This window comes from Anastrepha ludens, chromosome 3, assembly GCF_028408465.1.
Source record: "Anastrepha ludens isolate Willacy chromosome 3, idAnaLude1.1, whole genome shotgun sequence".
NCBI classification, from domain to species: Eukaryota; Metazoa; Arthropoda; class Insecta; order Diptera; family Tephritidae; genus Anastrepha; species Anastrepha ludens.
The window spans coordinates 35,227,532-35,246,051 of record NC_071499.1 but is presented as its reverse complement, the minus strand read 5'-3'; the positions used below and the strand labels follow the sequence as shown (position 1 = coordinate 35,246,051).

The 18,520-nt window shown below is 37.6% G+C and overlaps 1 protein-coding gene across 4 annotated transcripts in view; it reads right to left on the bottom strand.

The window, feature by feature from the left end:
- The window catches only part of LOC128857403 (protein vav), a 167,050-nt gene that overhangs the window by 31,404 nt on the left and 117,126 nt on the right, over positions 1–18,520 (bottom strand). For 3 of the 4 annotated variants that reach the window (XM_054093151.1, XM_054093152.1, XM_054093155.1), the window contains one exon: positions 15,563–16,014. The exons of the other annotated variant lie outside the window; for it this stretch is intronic. In XM_054093151.1, the coding sequence (XP_053949126.1) occupies positions 15,955–16,014 (60 nt within the window). In that variant the 3' untranslated portion in view covers positions 15,563–15,954. Of the gene's footprint in view, positions 1–15,562; positions 16,015–18,520 lie in introns of those variants that run through there. 4 annotated transcript variants of the gene reach the window in all.

The following is an 18,520-nucleotide window of genomic DNA, read 5'->3' as shown; positions in this document are numbered from 1 at the left end:
TACTCGCTGAAAATTGTTGGTGATATAAAAACACCTTTGAAGAAGAGGAAGACCAGGAAACAGAGGAAGAAGTAGAAGACACAGATGAAAATCCAGAATATCTGTTGGACGAAATAATCGATCTCTCTGATGATGATGACGATGACCAAGACATTAGAGAGAGCAGTGATGTTGATCCACAGCCGCCTGCTAAACGGCAGCTGGCCAAATTATTAATTTAATTTATTTTATTTTTCTACTTAAAACTTTTCATTATTAACATTTCAAAATTATATTTTTTTCCATATTTTTATATTTTCTTTTTCTATGTTTCTTCAAAACCAACACTGAACAAAATTGGTAAATAAAAAATGAGAAATAAATTAATATTAAGCTCAAAAAACGCTCAAAAAAACCAGTCGTAGAAGAAGTCCTTGAAAAAATGCAAAACGCCAAATACTTTACCGTGATGGACCTAAAAAATGGGGTTTTCCACGTCGAAATAGATGAAAACAGTCGCAAATACACGGCGTTCGTTACAAAGGAAGGGCTGTAAGAATTCAATAGAGCGCCATTTGGCTTTTGTAATTCGCCGGCAGTTTTTGTGCGCTTCATTAATTATATTTTTCAACAATTAATAAATAATGGGATTATGGAAATATACGTTGACGACATTGTTGTTTTTGGGGGAACAGCTGAGCAATGCTTCGCGAACATGGAAATAGTTTGAAAGAGAGCAGAGCAGCATGGTTTAGAAATAAAATGGTCAAAATGCCAATTTTTAAAAACTAAAATAATGTTTCTAGGCCACGAAGTCGAAGACGGGCGTGTCTCGCCCGGACAAGAGAAAGTAAAGGCTGTAAAAAATGTTCCGTTGCCGAAAAATCTAAGAGATGTTCAGGCGTTCCTTGGGCTGACTGGATATTTTCGAAAATTCATTAAAAATTATGCCGTATTAGCCAGACCGTTGACAGAGTTGCTCAAAAAGGATGCTGAACTTAAGATAGCAGGCGTGCAGATACAAGCAATCGATAATCTAAAGGCGGCTCTTGCAGCAGAACCAGTTTTAAAGATATATAAGCAGAATGCCAAAACACAGCTCCACGTTGATGCATCACCAAAAGGATTTGGGGCTACGCTTTTGCAGCAACACGACAACAAATGGCATCCTGTTTTTTACAGGAGCAAGAAAACATCGTCGCATGAAGAAAAAATGCATAGTTATTTTTTGGAAGTGAAGGCAGCGCATTTAGCCACGAAAAAGATGCGTCACTATCTTATGGGCATAGAATTCACTCTCGTAACTGACTGCGCGGCGTTCAAACAGACAAGCACGAAAAAAGATATACCACGCGAGGTTGTCCAGTGGTTGATGTATCTACAAGACTATTCATTTACTATAGAACATCGTGAAGCTAGCAGAATGAAACATGTTGACATTTTAAGTCGTTTCCCTGTTATGAGAGTAACATCGGAGGTACACGTACAAATCCGAAGAGCACAGCAAAAAGACGACCATTTGGTAGCAGTTGCAGAGATCCTTAAACATAAGCAGTACGCCGACTACAAAATGAAAAACAAGCTAATCTATAAGCAAGTCGATCAGCATAGCATGGAAGCCTAAAAGCATGGAAAAGGAAATCATTACAAACGCATACAACTTTGGACATATGGGTTCTCAGAAAACGATTCACGCAATTAGGCAGGACTATTACATACCACACCTTGAAAGGAAAGCTAATCAAGTGATCGCAAACTGCATCGAATGCATTACGAGGAACCGAAAGCTGGGTAAGCAGGATGGTCTTTTACATTGCATAGATAAGGGAGACATACCACTTTCTACGTTACACGTCGACCATTTGGGTCCACTAGATGCCACATCAAAACGGTATAAATACATATTTGCTATTCTCAAAATATACCTGGTTATATCCCACAAAGTCTACAGACACACAAGAAATTGTCAAACATATCGAATCCTGGATAGCAATTTTCGGTTGTCCGCAGCGTATAATTAGTGACAAAGGTACAGCATTTACGTCCAAACTTTTTAAAGAGCTCTGGGAGAATTCAAAGATCGAGCACGTTGAAACGACAACAGGTGTTCCGAGAGGTAACGGGCAAGTTGAAAGAGTCAATCGCGTCATTATTTCGGTATTAGCAAAAAAGTCAGCAGCAGAGCCGTCAAAATGGTATCAATACACATCTCAAGCGCAGCGAGCAATTAATGGACATATTCACTCATCTACAAAATTTACGCCATTCGAAGTTATGTTCGGAGTAAAGATGAGAAACGAAACAGATACCGAACTTCTAAAGATTCTACAGGAGGAGTTGCTGCAGGGATTGCAAGACGAACGTAATAAAATCCGTGAAGAAGTCAGAGCACAAATCCAAAAGGCACAGGAGACTTATAAAATCAACTATGATAAGAAGCGCAAGGGGCAGCATGGCTATCAGTTGTCGGACTTAGTAGCCATCAAAGTCACTCAATTTGTAACGGGAAAGAAGCTGACGAACAAGTACATCGGTCCCTACGAAGTTGTAAAGGTGAAAAGAAACGATAGGTATGACGTTAAAAAAGCCGCTGAATTTCAGGGCCCGCAGCAAACTTCAACCAGTGCCGACTACATGAAGCTATGGCGTTACATCGAACAAGACGATATCGATGAAGAGTCATCTGAGACAGATGACGAGCAGGATGGTCGAATGTAAGATGTTAGTTATGGTTCAATTTAAGTGTCACCCTTATGTCTGCACAGACAATATCAGTCGGTAAAGGGGTGGTCGGCAAAGAAGTATCTACAGCTATAACAATTGAAAAAGCAGAAACAAGTGAGAGGGCAGAACGTTGGTGAACATCGGAGCTGGAGGTCGAATTTTTGTTAATCTTACATTTTTGCATATTAATCTACATTAAATAAAGTAATTTTTTTTAATCTTACATTTTACGTATTAACCTAACATTTTTCGTGGTACGTATAAATAAAATAAAGATTCATTTTGTCTAACATATAAGTTGTCATAAATTAATTCCCACGGCTGCCTTTCTCACCTAGACATCGCGTCAGCGGTTTTTATGCGAACGGATATTAATAAAATAGGAATATTTCGTAAACAAGTGCAGAACACAGTTGCTAGCACACTTTACGGTATCAGCAAAGTATTGACATTTGATACCGCTTAAGGTCATCACCAACGACGCTACAGTTCTGTTAACGTCATGATTTGCCGGCGCTGCACGACGTCGTAGGTTAAGTGGTAGGATAGTAAGTAATGAATTGTTAGTTCTAAGATAGGCTCAACACTTAAAGCTGACCAAGACGGCAGCTGGGAAAATGAAATAAAATTATAATAAATTAAAAACGAGTAACTGGCGCCCAACGTGGGGCGTCGCGCGGTATTGACAAAGTGATTAATAAATAAAGTGAAGTAACAAAGCAAACCAAGGAGCGTTGTTAACTTTACTTAAATCAATATACTAAAGGAATCAACGGTATTAAGGAATCAGCAGTAAAAGAAGGCAAATCAACGAACGGCGGTAACCTAAAGCCAGCAGCTTATTGAAGTCATAAGTCATGTTTGAATCACAAAATACTAGATTCTAAGGATGATGAGGTGAGTGAAGTGCTGAATATAAATTTAGTAAAAGTGCAAACTGAAAATTACTTGAAAATTGAGAATAAATAAATGCTAAAAAAAAAAAAAAAAAAAAAAAAAAAAAAAAAAAAAAAAAAAAAAAAAAAAAAAAAAAAAAACTTACACTTTCTTGCGAAAGTTAGACCAAAATCTCGTGAATGTTATATTAGATGAGCGAGGCATTAGAAGACCTCTTCAGGAATTTAAATTTAACAAGTAGAGAAGCCACAATGAACGCGGAACAAGTCAGTGAGGTAGTGAAAGCGGAGGTTAGGAGAGCACTAAGTGAACAAAAAATAGAGTTTGACAGAAAGCTACTTGCTTTACAAAATCAGGTAACAAGCCGAAGGTAGAGAAGCATAGTAGGGTAACAATTAACCCTTTGACAAACTGCGACATTACGCTGGACGCAATAAAATCCCTTCCGGAATTTTTTGGACATCAGCTCTTTCCTCTTTTAACACAGTGCTCAACTTTAGTGCCATAATCTTCCGACTTGACTTCACCTACGCGGACAAACGTCCGATATATCTGATAGAACAGGAACTGTCCACATTAAGACAGGGCCCAATGTCATGTTTAGAGTTCTACGATGAAGTGGAAAAGAAGCTAACCTTATTAGCAAACAAGACGATAATGTCTTACGAAAGTGGTGTGGCAGACACCATTAATGAAAAATATAGGGCGGATGCGCTCAGGGTGTTTATTTCAGGGTTAAGGAAACCCTTATGTGATATCCTGTTCGCATCTAGGCCGTCAGACCTCCCGTCAGCCTTAGCTCTGGCACAGGAAGTAGATGCTAATAACGAACGATACGCTTTCGCGATGAATTTCGCAAATAGATTTCAAGAAAAACCAATCGGGAGTCAGAATTCTGTTAACCCTAGGTCACCTAACCTTGAACATCGTGTGGGCCACAAGAATCCGCATTATTCAGTAGGTAAACAACAGAATAAGCATGTCAGTCGCCCACAGAATTACGGAAATACCCAGAAACCATTTACCAATGGTAATTATTCAAGCCAAAGACGCGTGGAACCTATGGAAGTAGATCCTTCCATATCTCAATTTAAAAATACAACTAGTAATCCCAGTCAAGAACAATGCGGTAGGCCACAGGGGAACATACAAAAACGCGCGGCGAACTCGGGACGATACACAGGACCTAAAATGCAGCGCGTAAACCATCTTACCGATGAGTGGGAGTCGCAGAACGAATCCACATACAATAACGAAGCGGAGCAGGTGACAGAAAATATAGAAACCGATGAGGTTAGTTTTTTAGGGCAAAATCCCTCCTTCCTTGGATTTCAAGGTCACTAGGAGGGAAAGAGATCAAGTTCCTTGTCGACACTGGGGCGTCCAGGAGCTACATCAAGCCCCTCCCAGGATTGAAAGGAATAAAGCAGGTGGAAAACCCATTTGCGGTAAAGTCTATCCACGGCGTTACGCTCATTAGACAAAAATGCAACCTTAAAATTTTTAAAAATGAGTAACTTATATATGTAAAAAAAAAATTAGATTTTCACAATTGGAAGTGGCGGCAGTGTCAGCCATTTTCTTTTGTGGATTTTGTTCAGACGAATACGTACTCGCTGAAGTTGCAGTATTGGTAACGAGAAAATGTTTCATAACAGATATATCGCTAAAACTGAGACACATTAAATTGTGCTATTGATAAATAGATACGATAACCGAAAGTAACAAGTCGAAGGTAGAGTAAATAAACCTAAATTAGCACATTCAATTGTGCATATCAGAAATAATCAAAGGCGATCTAATTACCTGATTTCAGACTGTAAGTGGCGAATTAAATTTTGTCTAGAGCAGACACGAAAGGTGACGAATTGAATTTTGTCAGTGGTGCGGAAGACAAATGTTTTCAAAGTACTGGTAGACAAGCTGGATGAATATTTTTCACCAAAGCGTAACTCGACTTTCGAGAGGCACCTGTTCCTTAATCTGTCCCCTAGCGACGGCGAGAATTTTAATAAATACTTGTTGCGGCTTAGAAATCAAGTGTCTAAGTGCGAGTTTGGGAAAACTGCGTCGGAAATTATCGAAATTTGCGTGAAAGACAAAATTATTGACTCTTGGGCCCCTGTTGACCTTAAAAGGAAACTGCTCGAAAAGGAACAAAGTCTGAATGAAATAATCGAGTCTTGTCAAATCTACGAGCAAATCAGTAAGCAATCAGGGTCAATGTTCACAAAACCAAGCGAAGAAAAAGTCAACAGAATTTCAGCCAAAACATCCGGAGGGAGACATGAGTTGGACGAGTGTATGAGATGCGGTCAAAAAGGTCACGGGAATAAGGACTTAAAATGTCCAGCGAGATTAATAAAATGCAACAAATGTGGTCTGGTGGGACATTTCGCAAGAAAATTTAAGACCAAAAAGCGAAAACACAACAGCAGTGGACATAGTTCACCCAAAAAGCGGTCATCAGGGTCGTTTAGGGTGCGTAATGTAGAGGAAGAAAGCGAACCGGAAGAAGAAGTTCGAGAGCTGAATTGCTTCAAGATTACAAATGACGCATCTGATGATGAAAACCTGAGATGTGACATTGGGGGTTGTGGCATACCAATGATTATTGACTCGGGTACGCGATTCAACTTGGTTAGTAAAAATGATTTTAAATCGTTAAAGAACAATGCAGCAGTTCTATGGAATGAACGAAAAGACTCGTCCACTCATTTCAAAGCTTATGCGTCGAACCAAACACTTAGTGTCCTGCGGGTATTCGAAGCACCAATAGGAATCAGTCACTATTAGGGCGCGACACGGCAACGAAGCCAGGAGTGCTGAGACTGGGAACAAACGTAAATCGGGTGGATAGAGTAGAACCTTTCCCAAAGATGTTTGGGGTGGAAATTAAATTATCAATAAATCCAGATGTTAAGCCGGTACAACAGGCAATGCGACGAGTCCCTGTGGCGTTGGAGAAGAAGGTCGAAGATAAAATAGACCATATGCTTGCACTGGATATAATCGAGCCGGTGTCGGGACCCACATTGTGGATTTCACCAATAGTGATCGTCGTCAAAGAAAGTGGCGAAATGAGACAGTGCATCGATATGCGCAGGGCAAAGCAAGCCGTATTACGCGAGAATTATCCACTCCCCACTTTTGAGGTATTTATGACCAAACTAAGAGGAGCCAAATTCTTTTCAAGAATTGACCTGAAATGGGCAAACCACCAGTTAGAGTTGGGCAAGTCCAGCCGCCACATCACGACGTTTATCTCACACAAGGGCGTCTTTCAGTACAAAAGACTGATGTTTGGAATAAACTCAGCTCCTGAAATATTTCAACGCGTGATAGAAAAGCTTTTATGCTCGTGCAAAAACGCACTAAATTACATAGATGATATCATCATATTCGGTAGAACAGAGCAGGGACACGATGAAGCCGTCAAAAAAGTGGTAGACGTATTCAAAAACCACAATCTCCTACTGAATGAAGCGAAATGTGTGTGGAAGGTAAAGCAACTCAAGTTTCTTGGCCATTTGCTATCCGATGGGGGCATCGCACCAGATCCTAGTAAAGCCCAGACGATCAAGGAGGGCTTTAGGGGTGAAGCCTTTCAAAATACAGCTGGTGCAAGAAATGAAGCCGAACGACCTACCGCAACGAAGAATTTTTGGTGAATGGGTTCTTGGAAAGTTGGCCGAAGATTCACTTTTTTATCGAAAAATTGTGTTCAGCGACGAAGCTCATTTTTGGATCAATGGGTACGTAAATAAGCAGAATTGTCGATTTTGGAGTGAAGATCAGCCTGAAAGAATTGCAAGAGCTACCAATGTATCCAGAAAAGGTCACAGTTTGGTGCGGTTTATGGGCTGGAGGTATCATTGGACCGTACCTCTTCAAAGATGCTGCAAATCGTAACGTAATTGTGAATGGTGAGCGCTACCGTAAAATGATATCCAACTTTTTTTTGAAAAAAAAAATGCAAGAGCTTGACTTGCATGACATGTGGTTTCAGCAAGACGGTGCCACATGCCACACAGCACGCGTAACAATGGACTTGTTGAGCGGCGAGTTTGGTGAACATTTTATTTCACGTTCGGGACCTGTCAATTGGCCACCCAGATCGTGCGATATAACGCCTTGAGATTTTTTTTGTGGGGCTATGTTAAAGTTCATGTCTATTCAGACAAGCCTGCTTCAATTAATGCATTGAAAGACAACATTAAAGCATTTATATGTGAGATACCGGCCCAAGCATTGGAAAGAGTATGCGAAAATTGGACTAAGCGGATGGGCCATTTAAAGCGCAGTCGCGGTCAACATTTGCATGAAATAATCTTCAAACATTAAATTATATGGGCTGTACTATCGATTTAAATAAAAAATTTCATGCATTTTTCTGAATTTTACGTGTTTTTTTGAAAAACTTTTCTATAGCTCTTAAAAAATCACCCTTTATTTAGTTTCCAAGTTATGGCGGTCACGCTTTTGTTAAACAGACTGTACAAAGGTGAAGGACAAGATAACGGATTAAGTATTATTTTCTTATTAACGTGTGGGGCATTGCCTGCAATTGCATGTACGCACTGTACAACGCGTTGATACAACAATCGCAGCGTGTATGCTGGGCGTAAGGATTGTTGATACAACAAAAGCAGCGTGTATACGTTTTTTTTTTTTTTTTTTTTTTTTTTTTTTGAATTATTACTTTTTCGGTTTGGGTCTTTTTTCGCAACGAATGTTTTTAATAAGTGATAACTATATTAAAAATAAGAGGAAAACAATTGAAACTAAAATAAAAGTTCCGCGACGTATAAATTAGAAAAACCCAAATTGGTGACCCCGAACAAAGAACATTTTCATAAAAGCGTGCGTGCATCGACCATAACCTAAATTTCACCTGCACCTGCATACTAACTTAACCGCACATTCCACCACGTGTAACCAACGCTTGTGGTACTACACCAAAGTTCGGAACTTAACGGCGAAATTTAACACAAACATTTAAAAGGGGTTTTTATTGATCCAACGCGGTTGGTAGGAATTACCTTCCGCATTTAACTCACAATTCTATGCAACCATACAAACAATTGTACTATTAATGCAACTTTAAATGGAATTCAACGTGCAAATACAACTTTTTGGATGCAATATTTTTTCGAATGAGAATATCATCAAACAACGAGAAGCCTTATCTACGACCAAGAGAGCAAATACCAATCGAGGTTTTGGAAACCATTCAAGGGAACCTACAATCAATATTTACCAGAATGATCCAAGGAGACTGCACACCTGGCACCTCATCAGGAGCCTCTCAACGGCAACTACAACAAGAATTTCGCGAAAATGTGAGTACCTTCACCGATCAGCCTTTACAAAGTAGGTTAAACCACCCGTTTTCTTGAAAAGTAGCCCTCATATATTTTTCATTCAAATAGAGACGTCTTTTCGACGCGCTAACATTTCTCATTCTTCATTCTTTAGTTTTTTTTTTTGAATTATTACTTATGAGGAAGCTTCAAAGTTACACATTTCACAAATTGCTCACTGTTCTCTTCAAACGCATAATTTTTGGCTACACAAATTGTCTTTCCTTCAAACTACTATTTTTATGTATGTAAATGCTTGAGAAAATATGCTCAAGTAAAATACGATATTAGAATGTTTTGTTAAAAAAGCAATTATATGCTGCTTACTTGCGTATCGACAACATATTTTTAGTATCGTAAATTTTGTTGAGTGTGGCAATTTTAGATATACGTCTATGTATGTATGTGTGACCCTATACAAATATCATAAATGTTAAGTATTACAATTACAATTTTAAAATGGCTTATACATGTGTGTATGTATGTTTGATCATTTGTATACCTACATATACATACATATATTTACGTCTCAGGTGTGCATAATACATATATCCCCTGCTATCTAAATTTCGAGAGTTGCACTCTTAGGTACGGCTCAATTTCATATTAATACACTTGTGTGTGCATGTGTGTGTTTGTTTTCAATCAGAATAAGTTAAATTGCAATATATATATGTGTGTATTTACTATATTCCATATATCTCAATAATTGCGCTGGCATAAGTAATTTTAAAATTAATTAATCAAACATCAAAGGCAGCTCCGATCAACTCACTAGCAACTATCTTCACTACTGTTGTCCTAGGCTACGATTACAACTTGTCGCAAGAGAAAATTTCTAACTGCCCACTAGCAGTCAAATGAAAATGGACCTAATTTATATACTAAAAATATAATATTACTTCAATTGGTGAACTCCAAATCGGTTTATTTTTACCGTAAGTGTAATTCGAATGACTTGATCTAGAGTCGAAACCTGAAACGTTTAGGTTTGAAAATGTTGACTCTGAGTGGTCGAAATTACCAAAATCAATCCGAGCTTACCCGAAATTGAAAAATAAAAACAAAAAAAAGCAATGAAAGAAGGATTGGGACCCTAATTTGAATCCACAAAATATATCCTAAGACTTAAGGGTGGTTAGGAGTAGTCAGAATTTTCAAAAAATTGGATTTTTTAAGTATAATATCTTAAAAATGTTATGTGTAAGTTTGAGGTGAATCCGACAAATAGTTTTCGAGTTATTCAGCTTTTAACAAAGAGCGCTCGGAGCGTTCGCAAAACTTCAAATGCTTTTTTCTCAAAACAATGTTTTTTAACTGGTGATCACTGTAACTTAAAAACAATAAAATTTATACTGCTTTTGAAAAACATAAAAAACACATGCCTGATCAAAGGATTTTTTTTTCTCTAAAAAATTTCGATTTTTTTTTTAACAATTAATTGTCGGTTTTTTTTCGAAAATCTGAAAAATATTTCCTGAAGCCGCCATATCGTTAACAAACAAGCTTCGATCAGGCACAATATTATCTTTTAAATAAAACTAATTACTCTTGTACGATTGATTTTAGATGAATCACCGCAAGAGACTTCTGGAGAAACGGGCTCCACACAAACAGCGATAACTTTTACAATTATTAATTTTTTATTTTATTTTTTAAATTTTGCTAGAGCCAAGTCGAAACATGATGTATTAATACTAACATATGTCCACTAAGCATTGAAACTAAATTCAGACATATACCTTCTGCTCAAATATGAACGAGACGTTATCAATAAAACGGTCCGCGGATGAAATATGGCAAAAATAATTTTTTTGTTTTTTGGTAGGACTGTTATAAGCTTAAATGGCAAATTTCAGCGTGATATGTCACATAGTTTGTTTTGTGTGCTACTGTAAACAAGTCAAGCTCGAGTGTGTTTTTCGAATTTAACGATGGAAATTCAAAGAATTTGTTTGAAATTTTGTTATTCCAACAAAATTTCGGCTTCAGACGCCTTAAAAATGTTGCAGACAACCTATGGGGACTCTGCTCTATCGCGTGCACGTGTTTTCCAGTGGTACAAATCGTTCAAAGAGGGCCGTACATCAACCCAAAAAACCACGCCAAAGTCGCTCAAAAATTAAGGTTATGCTGACTGTTTTTTGCGATTACGAAGGTGTGGTGCACTCGGAGTTCCTTCCGCAAAGCCGATCGGTTAACGCTGAATATTATTTAGACGTTTTAAAGCGTTTACGCGAGAACATTCGTCTTAAAAGGAAGGAATTGTGGGACAACAAGTCATGGATCTTGCATCACGATAATGCACCAACTCACACATCACGTCTTGTTCGCGATTATTTGAACAAAAATAATGTTAATATCGTTCCGCAAGCACCGTATTCGCCTGATATGGCTCCATGTGACTTTTTCCTGTTTCCCAAGCTCAAGTTGCCGCTCCGTGGAAAACATTTTGAGACAATTGAAGTCATAAAAGAGAATTCGAAGAACACACTCGAGCTTGACTTGTTTACAGTAGCACAGAAAACAAACTATGTGACATATCACGCTGAAATTTGTCATGTAAGCTTATAACAGTCCTACCAAAAAACAAAAAAATTATTTTTACCATATGTCATCCGCGGACCGTTTTATTGATAACGTCTCGTTCATATTTGAGCAGAAGGTATTTGAGTGCATAAAGAAACACACGGATGTGGTTCCTGCACTTGTCATGCCCAAATGTGCTTATACTTAACTATCAAACTCATATTACGCGAAAGTTTCCATTCAACATTCCGTACAAGCTGGATTTACGTAAATCTGTCGCAAATCTGTTTGGACGACTCAGTACAAGTGAAATTCTGAAGGTATTTGAAGAAAAGCTAATCTCTCGTGCGACTATTTTTCGTGTTTGGAAGATTGCCGAAATGGAAAAGAACCGGAAAATAAGGTTATACCGAGTCGCCCACCAAAAGTAAGTGCCGCAACAACGAAAAAGTGCCAAAAACAAGGTTGGTCAATTAACACGCAAATTAGTACGAAAATTTGGCATTTCAAAGTCTGGCGTTCACAAGATTTTGAAGAAAAACTATGCAATTTATCGTAAAGGTAAGCGAGCACCAAAATATACAGCGAAACAATTCGAAAAAAATACCAATTTGCTGCCGTGCACTTCGTCGTAAACACTTTGCGAATGATGAATCGTACTTCACATTTTCTCATCATGAATTGAGTAGCAACTACGGTTTTTACACTGACAACATCGAAACAACACCAAACGAGGTTAAATATGCCAGCAAATCAAAATTTGAGCTGAAGGTGCTAGTGTGGGTGGCCATTTCTTCGAAGGGTGTTTCAGAACCATTGATTCGCAAAAACAAAGCCAAAGCAATCAATGCTGACGTTTATATCGGCCAATGCTTGCCAAAACTGAAGAAAATCATCGATAAATATCACAATAGCAACGTTATCATGTTTTTGCCAGACCTTGCAATCTGGCATTATGCAAAAAAAAAAACATTGGATTGGTTAATTGAGCAAAAAATACCATTTGTGCCAAAAAAGAATAATCCTCCAAATGTAACACAGGCACGTCCAATAGAAAAATTCTGGGAAGTTCTCAAACGGATACGAAAAGGGCTGGGAGGCACGAAACGAGCAACAGTTGATCAATCGAATCAAGCGAAATTTGAAAGAAATCGATATAAGCACCGTCCAAAACTTAAATCGGGACATTCGCTCTACTCTACGGAAAATCGAAGACAATGATCCATTTAGTGTAATCTAAATGTATTTTTGATGTACAGTTAAGGAAAAGACTCTACATACACCCGACTATTTTCAACTTTTAGAGAACTAGTGATAATATTCAACATAATTTTAATGTGAATGTTTACGGCATTAATAGTTAAGAATGTTGAAAGAAAAAAAGTTTGAAAATATTGGTAACTTATAAACTATTGGCGATAAACATAGAAATCGGTGGGAAAAAAGTCTACATACAGCCTTGGCAACTCTTAAAATACATATGAAAATGAAGAACTTAAAGGGAAAAAACCCGTTAGTTTTCTTGATTTGCTTTATCATTAAACATTACAATTATCATTTGCTAAACATTACAATTATTTAAATTCAGAAGGCGATTTGTAAAACACGTTTTAACTTTAAAAATGGCAAATAGAAAAGAAATTCAGCAATCAGTTCGAAATTTGGTGGTTATTCTTCGAAAAGAAAACAAATCTTACGGGGAAATTGCTGAAATAGTAAAATTAAGACGCTCTACAGTGCAAACTATTGTCAAAAACTATAAAAAAACCAACAGTACCGAAAACAAGCCAAGATCTGGAAGGCCGAAGAAGCTTTCAAGACGCGATGTCAGTAGAGTCCTTAAAGAAGTCCACAAAGATCCAAAAATAAGTGCCCTAAAACTAGCCGAATACCTTGCAAGATGTTCGAATATTACTGTTTCATCAAGAACAGTAATAAACGCTTTGCATGATAACGGCTTTAAAAGTAGAACAGCACGCAAAAAGCCATTTATTTCAGCCAAGAATCGTCAACTTCGCCTGGATTTTGCTAAGGCACATTTACAGAAAGGAGTGGATTTTTGGAAGAAAGTTATATTTACTGATGAAAGTAAGTATAATATTTTCGGGAATGACGGCCGAAACAAGGTTTGGCGAAAACCGAATACTGCACTTGATCCCAAAAATATTATACCTACTGTGAAACATGGTGGGGGTAGTGTTATAGTGTGGGGAGCTATGGCGGCATCTGGAGTTGGTCGATTGGTTTTTATTGAAGGCGTTATGGATAGATATCAGTATAAGACAATATTGGAACAAAATCTGAAGCCATCTGTGGAAAGCTTGGGCCTGGGAAACCAATGGATTTTCCAACAAGACAACGACCCCAAGCATACTGCGCATATTGTTCGAGACTGGCTTCTTTATCATGCACCAAGACAGCTCAAAACACCTCCCCAGTCACCAGACCTTAACCCGATTGAACATATTTGGGACGTTTTGGAAAAATCTGCTCGCAAATATGATATCAGAAGTCGTGAAACACTGAAAACTGCCCTAACTCGGGCGTGGTCGGAAATTGTGCGCAGTATTACGGAGAATTTGGTGATGTCTATGCCACGTCGTCTTCAGGCGGTTATTGGAGCCCAGGGTGGTCCTACAAAATATTAAAAATATATTGTTCTCTTTTATTTATTTAAAAGAAATCAAATATTCTATTCGATTCTTAACACTGTATGTAGACTTTTTTCTCATGAATTTTTATTATTTTTGTTATTTCTGTTATTGTTATGCTTTTGAATTAGCTTTTTGTTATGTAAATAAACTTTGTTTTTGGTCCTTTAAATATTAATGCAAACGCTTTATTAATTTACCTTACGAATATCTTAGAAATACAAACTAAGGGGGTGTATGTAGAGTTTTTTCCTTAACTGTATAACCAATCGACTGAAGTACCAAATAAAAATAATTTTTAATTCAATTGTTTGTTTTCAAATGGTTTATGCCAGAAGTTAGTCTCAATGTTTAGTGGACATATGTTATGTTTTTATTTTTGTAAAAAAAAAAACAAAAGTTATTGAAAAAGTCATTTTTTCGGGCCTCTGATTACCCCACCCCTTAAGAAGTGTTTATACCGCTGAAGGTTTGAAAATGTTGACTCTGAGTAGTCGAATCAATCTGAGCTTACCCGGAATTGAAAAAAAAACTAACACCAACTAATTTGTATCTAGAAAAGACATGCTAAGGCTCAACAAGTGTCTCGAACGCTGCGTTACTGATTTGTTGCCCGAAGCCTGGCTGCCTTTGATGTTTGCTGTGTGGCTACTTATGAGTTTCTATGCATTTTAACGCTGATTATACGCTAAGTATATGTACCTATTTCATATATTTGTATATGCTTATGTAAGTATATATATATTGTAAATAGATCTTCGGTTATTTGTGGTGCAGATGCATTCAAAACATTATATATTATATTAATTGTATGTATGTATTATACATACATTGTACACGTTTTCCTCAAAACTTTGTTTTATTTCTGATAAAACAAAAATATGCTTGAAATGCAATTGCAGATTCGTACAATTATGCGCTAGGTATTGTATATGTATGCAATTATGTATATCTAAATATTTTGCATTCATTTCAAGTTTCTATTCCCCCACTATTCAGCTGTAGCTACGCACATACATATGTATAGTAAAATGTATTTATAATTATTTAGTACATATTTAGTGTGTATCGTTGCCCCTATATAAACTTACATAACGATTTAAAGCTTATTTACTTGATGCGTACGATTTTACGATAATAACTGGCTCAGTTACTTATTTGAAATTTTGAACTTGTGTTTTTTTTTTTTTTTTGTTTATAAATATTTATGTTTTGTATAAAACTAGTTAAAATTTCATAAAAACCTAAGTAAGATAAACTAGTTAAAAGTATAGTCACGCACATTTGTCTCTTAAATTTGAATAAAAAATATGTTTTTACTATCTTAAAACTACACAATAATGCAATTGAAAAACATTTAACAAAAATTTGTTAAAGTATACCTACACACATACATAAATACATGACATGCATCATAAATATAATAATATTGTATAAAATACGCAATTAAAATTGTATAAAAAAGCTATTGGCACAATTATTAATAAGATTATTATGCTATAGTTGTTTTTGTACATGCACTTTTGCCACTGCTACTTATACATGATACATGAAATGTGACTTTTGTTCAAGGCATTCCCTTATCCTTTTTCAACTCTAAACACTTTTATATTCTTTTTATTTCTTCGCTTTCGCTTTTTGCTTTTTGTTTAACACTCTTCGCCAGAGCAGAGTGATTCGTTCTCGGCAATAGGCGCCATAGCTCTAGAGCTAGCGTTGATCGACAGATTATCGTCCACTAAACTTGAAATATCCGATGCAATTGAATGTTGGTCCAGTGAGTTCCCAACATAAATTACATAATTGTAATATCAAAGTTCGTCGCTAATCGGAGGATGCTCTTGAACGTACTCCTTAGGGAAGTAGCCGACCTAAAAATATGTGGGAAAAAAGTTTCGTAAACTCACGCACATAAATGACACTTTACGACAAACAAACAAAACTAACAAGGTTCCGACAATGGATTCTAGTAGAGTGGACAAAAAAAAAAACAATATGCGTGTATCGGCGATTTGAAATTTTAGAACTAAATTTTTCTTTTATGGAGGACAAAGCTGAGCCGAGCCAAGTAGTGATTACCTTTTTTGTCTCTTTTAATTTTAATTTTCTTACATAACCCAGTAATTAATAATTAATATGGGAATAATATACATTGTGTAAAATAAGTACCCGGAATTTATAATTTAAACTCTCCCGGGAATACCTGACACTTCAAATTTGGTTTTTTCATGTTGGTACACATGTCCTTGAATGCACAAGCCTTATTAGAACGGGATCTATTACTTAGTGTGTTTTATTCTGCAGTCAAAGTGAGTTGATCTTTTGTTTACTTGGCGAATTTTACTATGGATTTTTGCAAAAAGAGCATCGGAAGGAGGTCTCTGAAGACATGGTTTCCCGAGCTAATACGGACCCTACGTTCATGAAACGCATAATAACTGGTGATGAGACATGGGTCTACGAGTACGATATGCAAACCAGTTAGCAATCGTCTGAATGGCGCTTCGAGAACGAGCCGTATCCAAAAAAACCACGCCAAAGCCGGTCAAAAGTGAAGGTTATGCTCACGGTTTTCTTTGATTACCAAGGCGTGGTGCACTCTGAGTTCCTTCCAGAGGGCCAAACGGTTAATAAGGAATATTATTTATCCGTTTTAAGGCGTTTACGTGAAGCCATTCGCCGTAAACGGCCCGAATTGTGGAAGGACAATTCGTGGATTCTGCACGACGACAACGCGCCATCGCACCGAGCCTTGATTGTACGCGAATACAAGACCAAAAACTTAATAAATACTATCGAACAGCCACCGTATTCGCCAGATCTCGCACCCTGTGACTTTTTTCTCTTCCCAAAACTAAAATTGCCACTTCGGGGAAGGCGTTTTGAGTCGATTGAAGACATTAAAAAAAATTCGCTAAAGGAGCTGAAGGCCATCCCGGCGCCGGCCTACCAGCGGGCCATGGATGACTGGGATGTTCGTTGGAATATTTGTATCGGCTCAAAAGGAGCCTATTTTGAAGGCGATCCAACAAATAATGATGAATAATATGAAAAAATTTGTTTTTTTTTTTAATTCCGGGTACTTATTTTACACAATGTACTAATCACTATCAGTCCGCGCTACAACCCGGGGTGAGTTTTGGCTTGCTCCAATATTCTCTTTCAGGCTTCTCTTTGCTAGTGACAGCCAGTTTCTCGCTCTAATTGTTTTCAGATCATCTTGGACGACGTCTAGCCATCTTTTTCGCGGTCTTACCCTTTTTCTCTCCGCCTATCGACATATGCGTAGTCCGTAATGGTTTTTTGGGCGCGCTAGTACTTTCCATTCTTATGACGTGTCCCAGCTATCGCATCCTCTGCGATTTTAAGAGTTTTACTATTCTGCGTTCATTAGACTGAACAGTTCCGAGTTGCTTCGCAGCATGTACTCGCCTCTCTCGTTGCGCTTCGGGTCGAAGATTTTCCGCAGTACTTTCCTCTCAAATACTTCTACAAGGTGAAGTCCAAAATAAACAAGACTGGCGTCATAAAAATGTTTGGAAGTTACATCCCCAGCTGACTTCTAATGAAAGCTTGGTGACGTTCGGTTCAGTGGAATCGAAGTTATTGCGTCTAAAGTGTCAGTATGTCTGCGTCATCGATACAAAAATGAGTTTCGAACAAATAGCTAATATCAAATTTTGTTTTAAAATCGGTAAAAAGTTTATCGAAGCATTTGAATTGATGAAAACAGTTTACGGTGGATTGTCTATCTCGTGCCAGAGGTCATGAGTGGTTTACACGTTTCAGAGATGTGAGGACATAAATGAGATGTGAGGACGTTTCGACGACAGTCGGTTCTACGTTACCGAAACGACGCGGATTTATATCCGGCCAAGGACTGTCACTACAGCAGTATTACCCGTATGCAAGTATGGGGAATGTTTATGATGCTACAACAACAACAAGGACATAAATGACAATGAACATACGGGCCGCCCAAAATCAGTAATCACCGAAAACTCCATCGAAGTTGTTCGTAAGTTTATCAAATATGAACAACGGAAATCATCGTTGAAATTCATGGAATCGGAGTGGAATATTTATCGCATGTTAACTGATCGTTTGGGCTTACGAAAGGTTTGTGCACGTTTCATTCCGCACAAGTTAACTGAGGAGCAAAAATTGCTCAGAATTCAACATTCGAAAGCCCTCATTAAAGAGGCGAGCAAAGTCGAGAGCTTCCTTTACAACATTGTAACTGGTGATAAAACGTGGTGTTTCCAACATGAACCTGAAACTAAGCGTCAAAGTGTCGAATGGAAAACCCCAGACGAGCCACCACCGAGCGTTTGGAGAATTCAAAAATCAAGTCGATGGTCATTTGTTTTTACGATT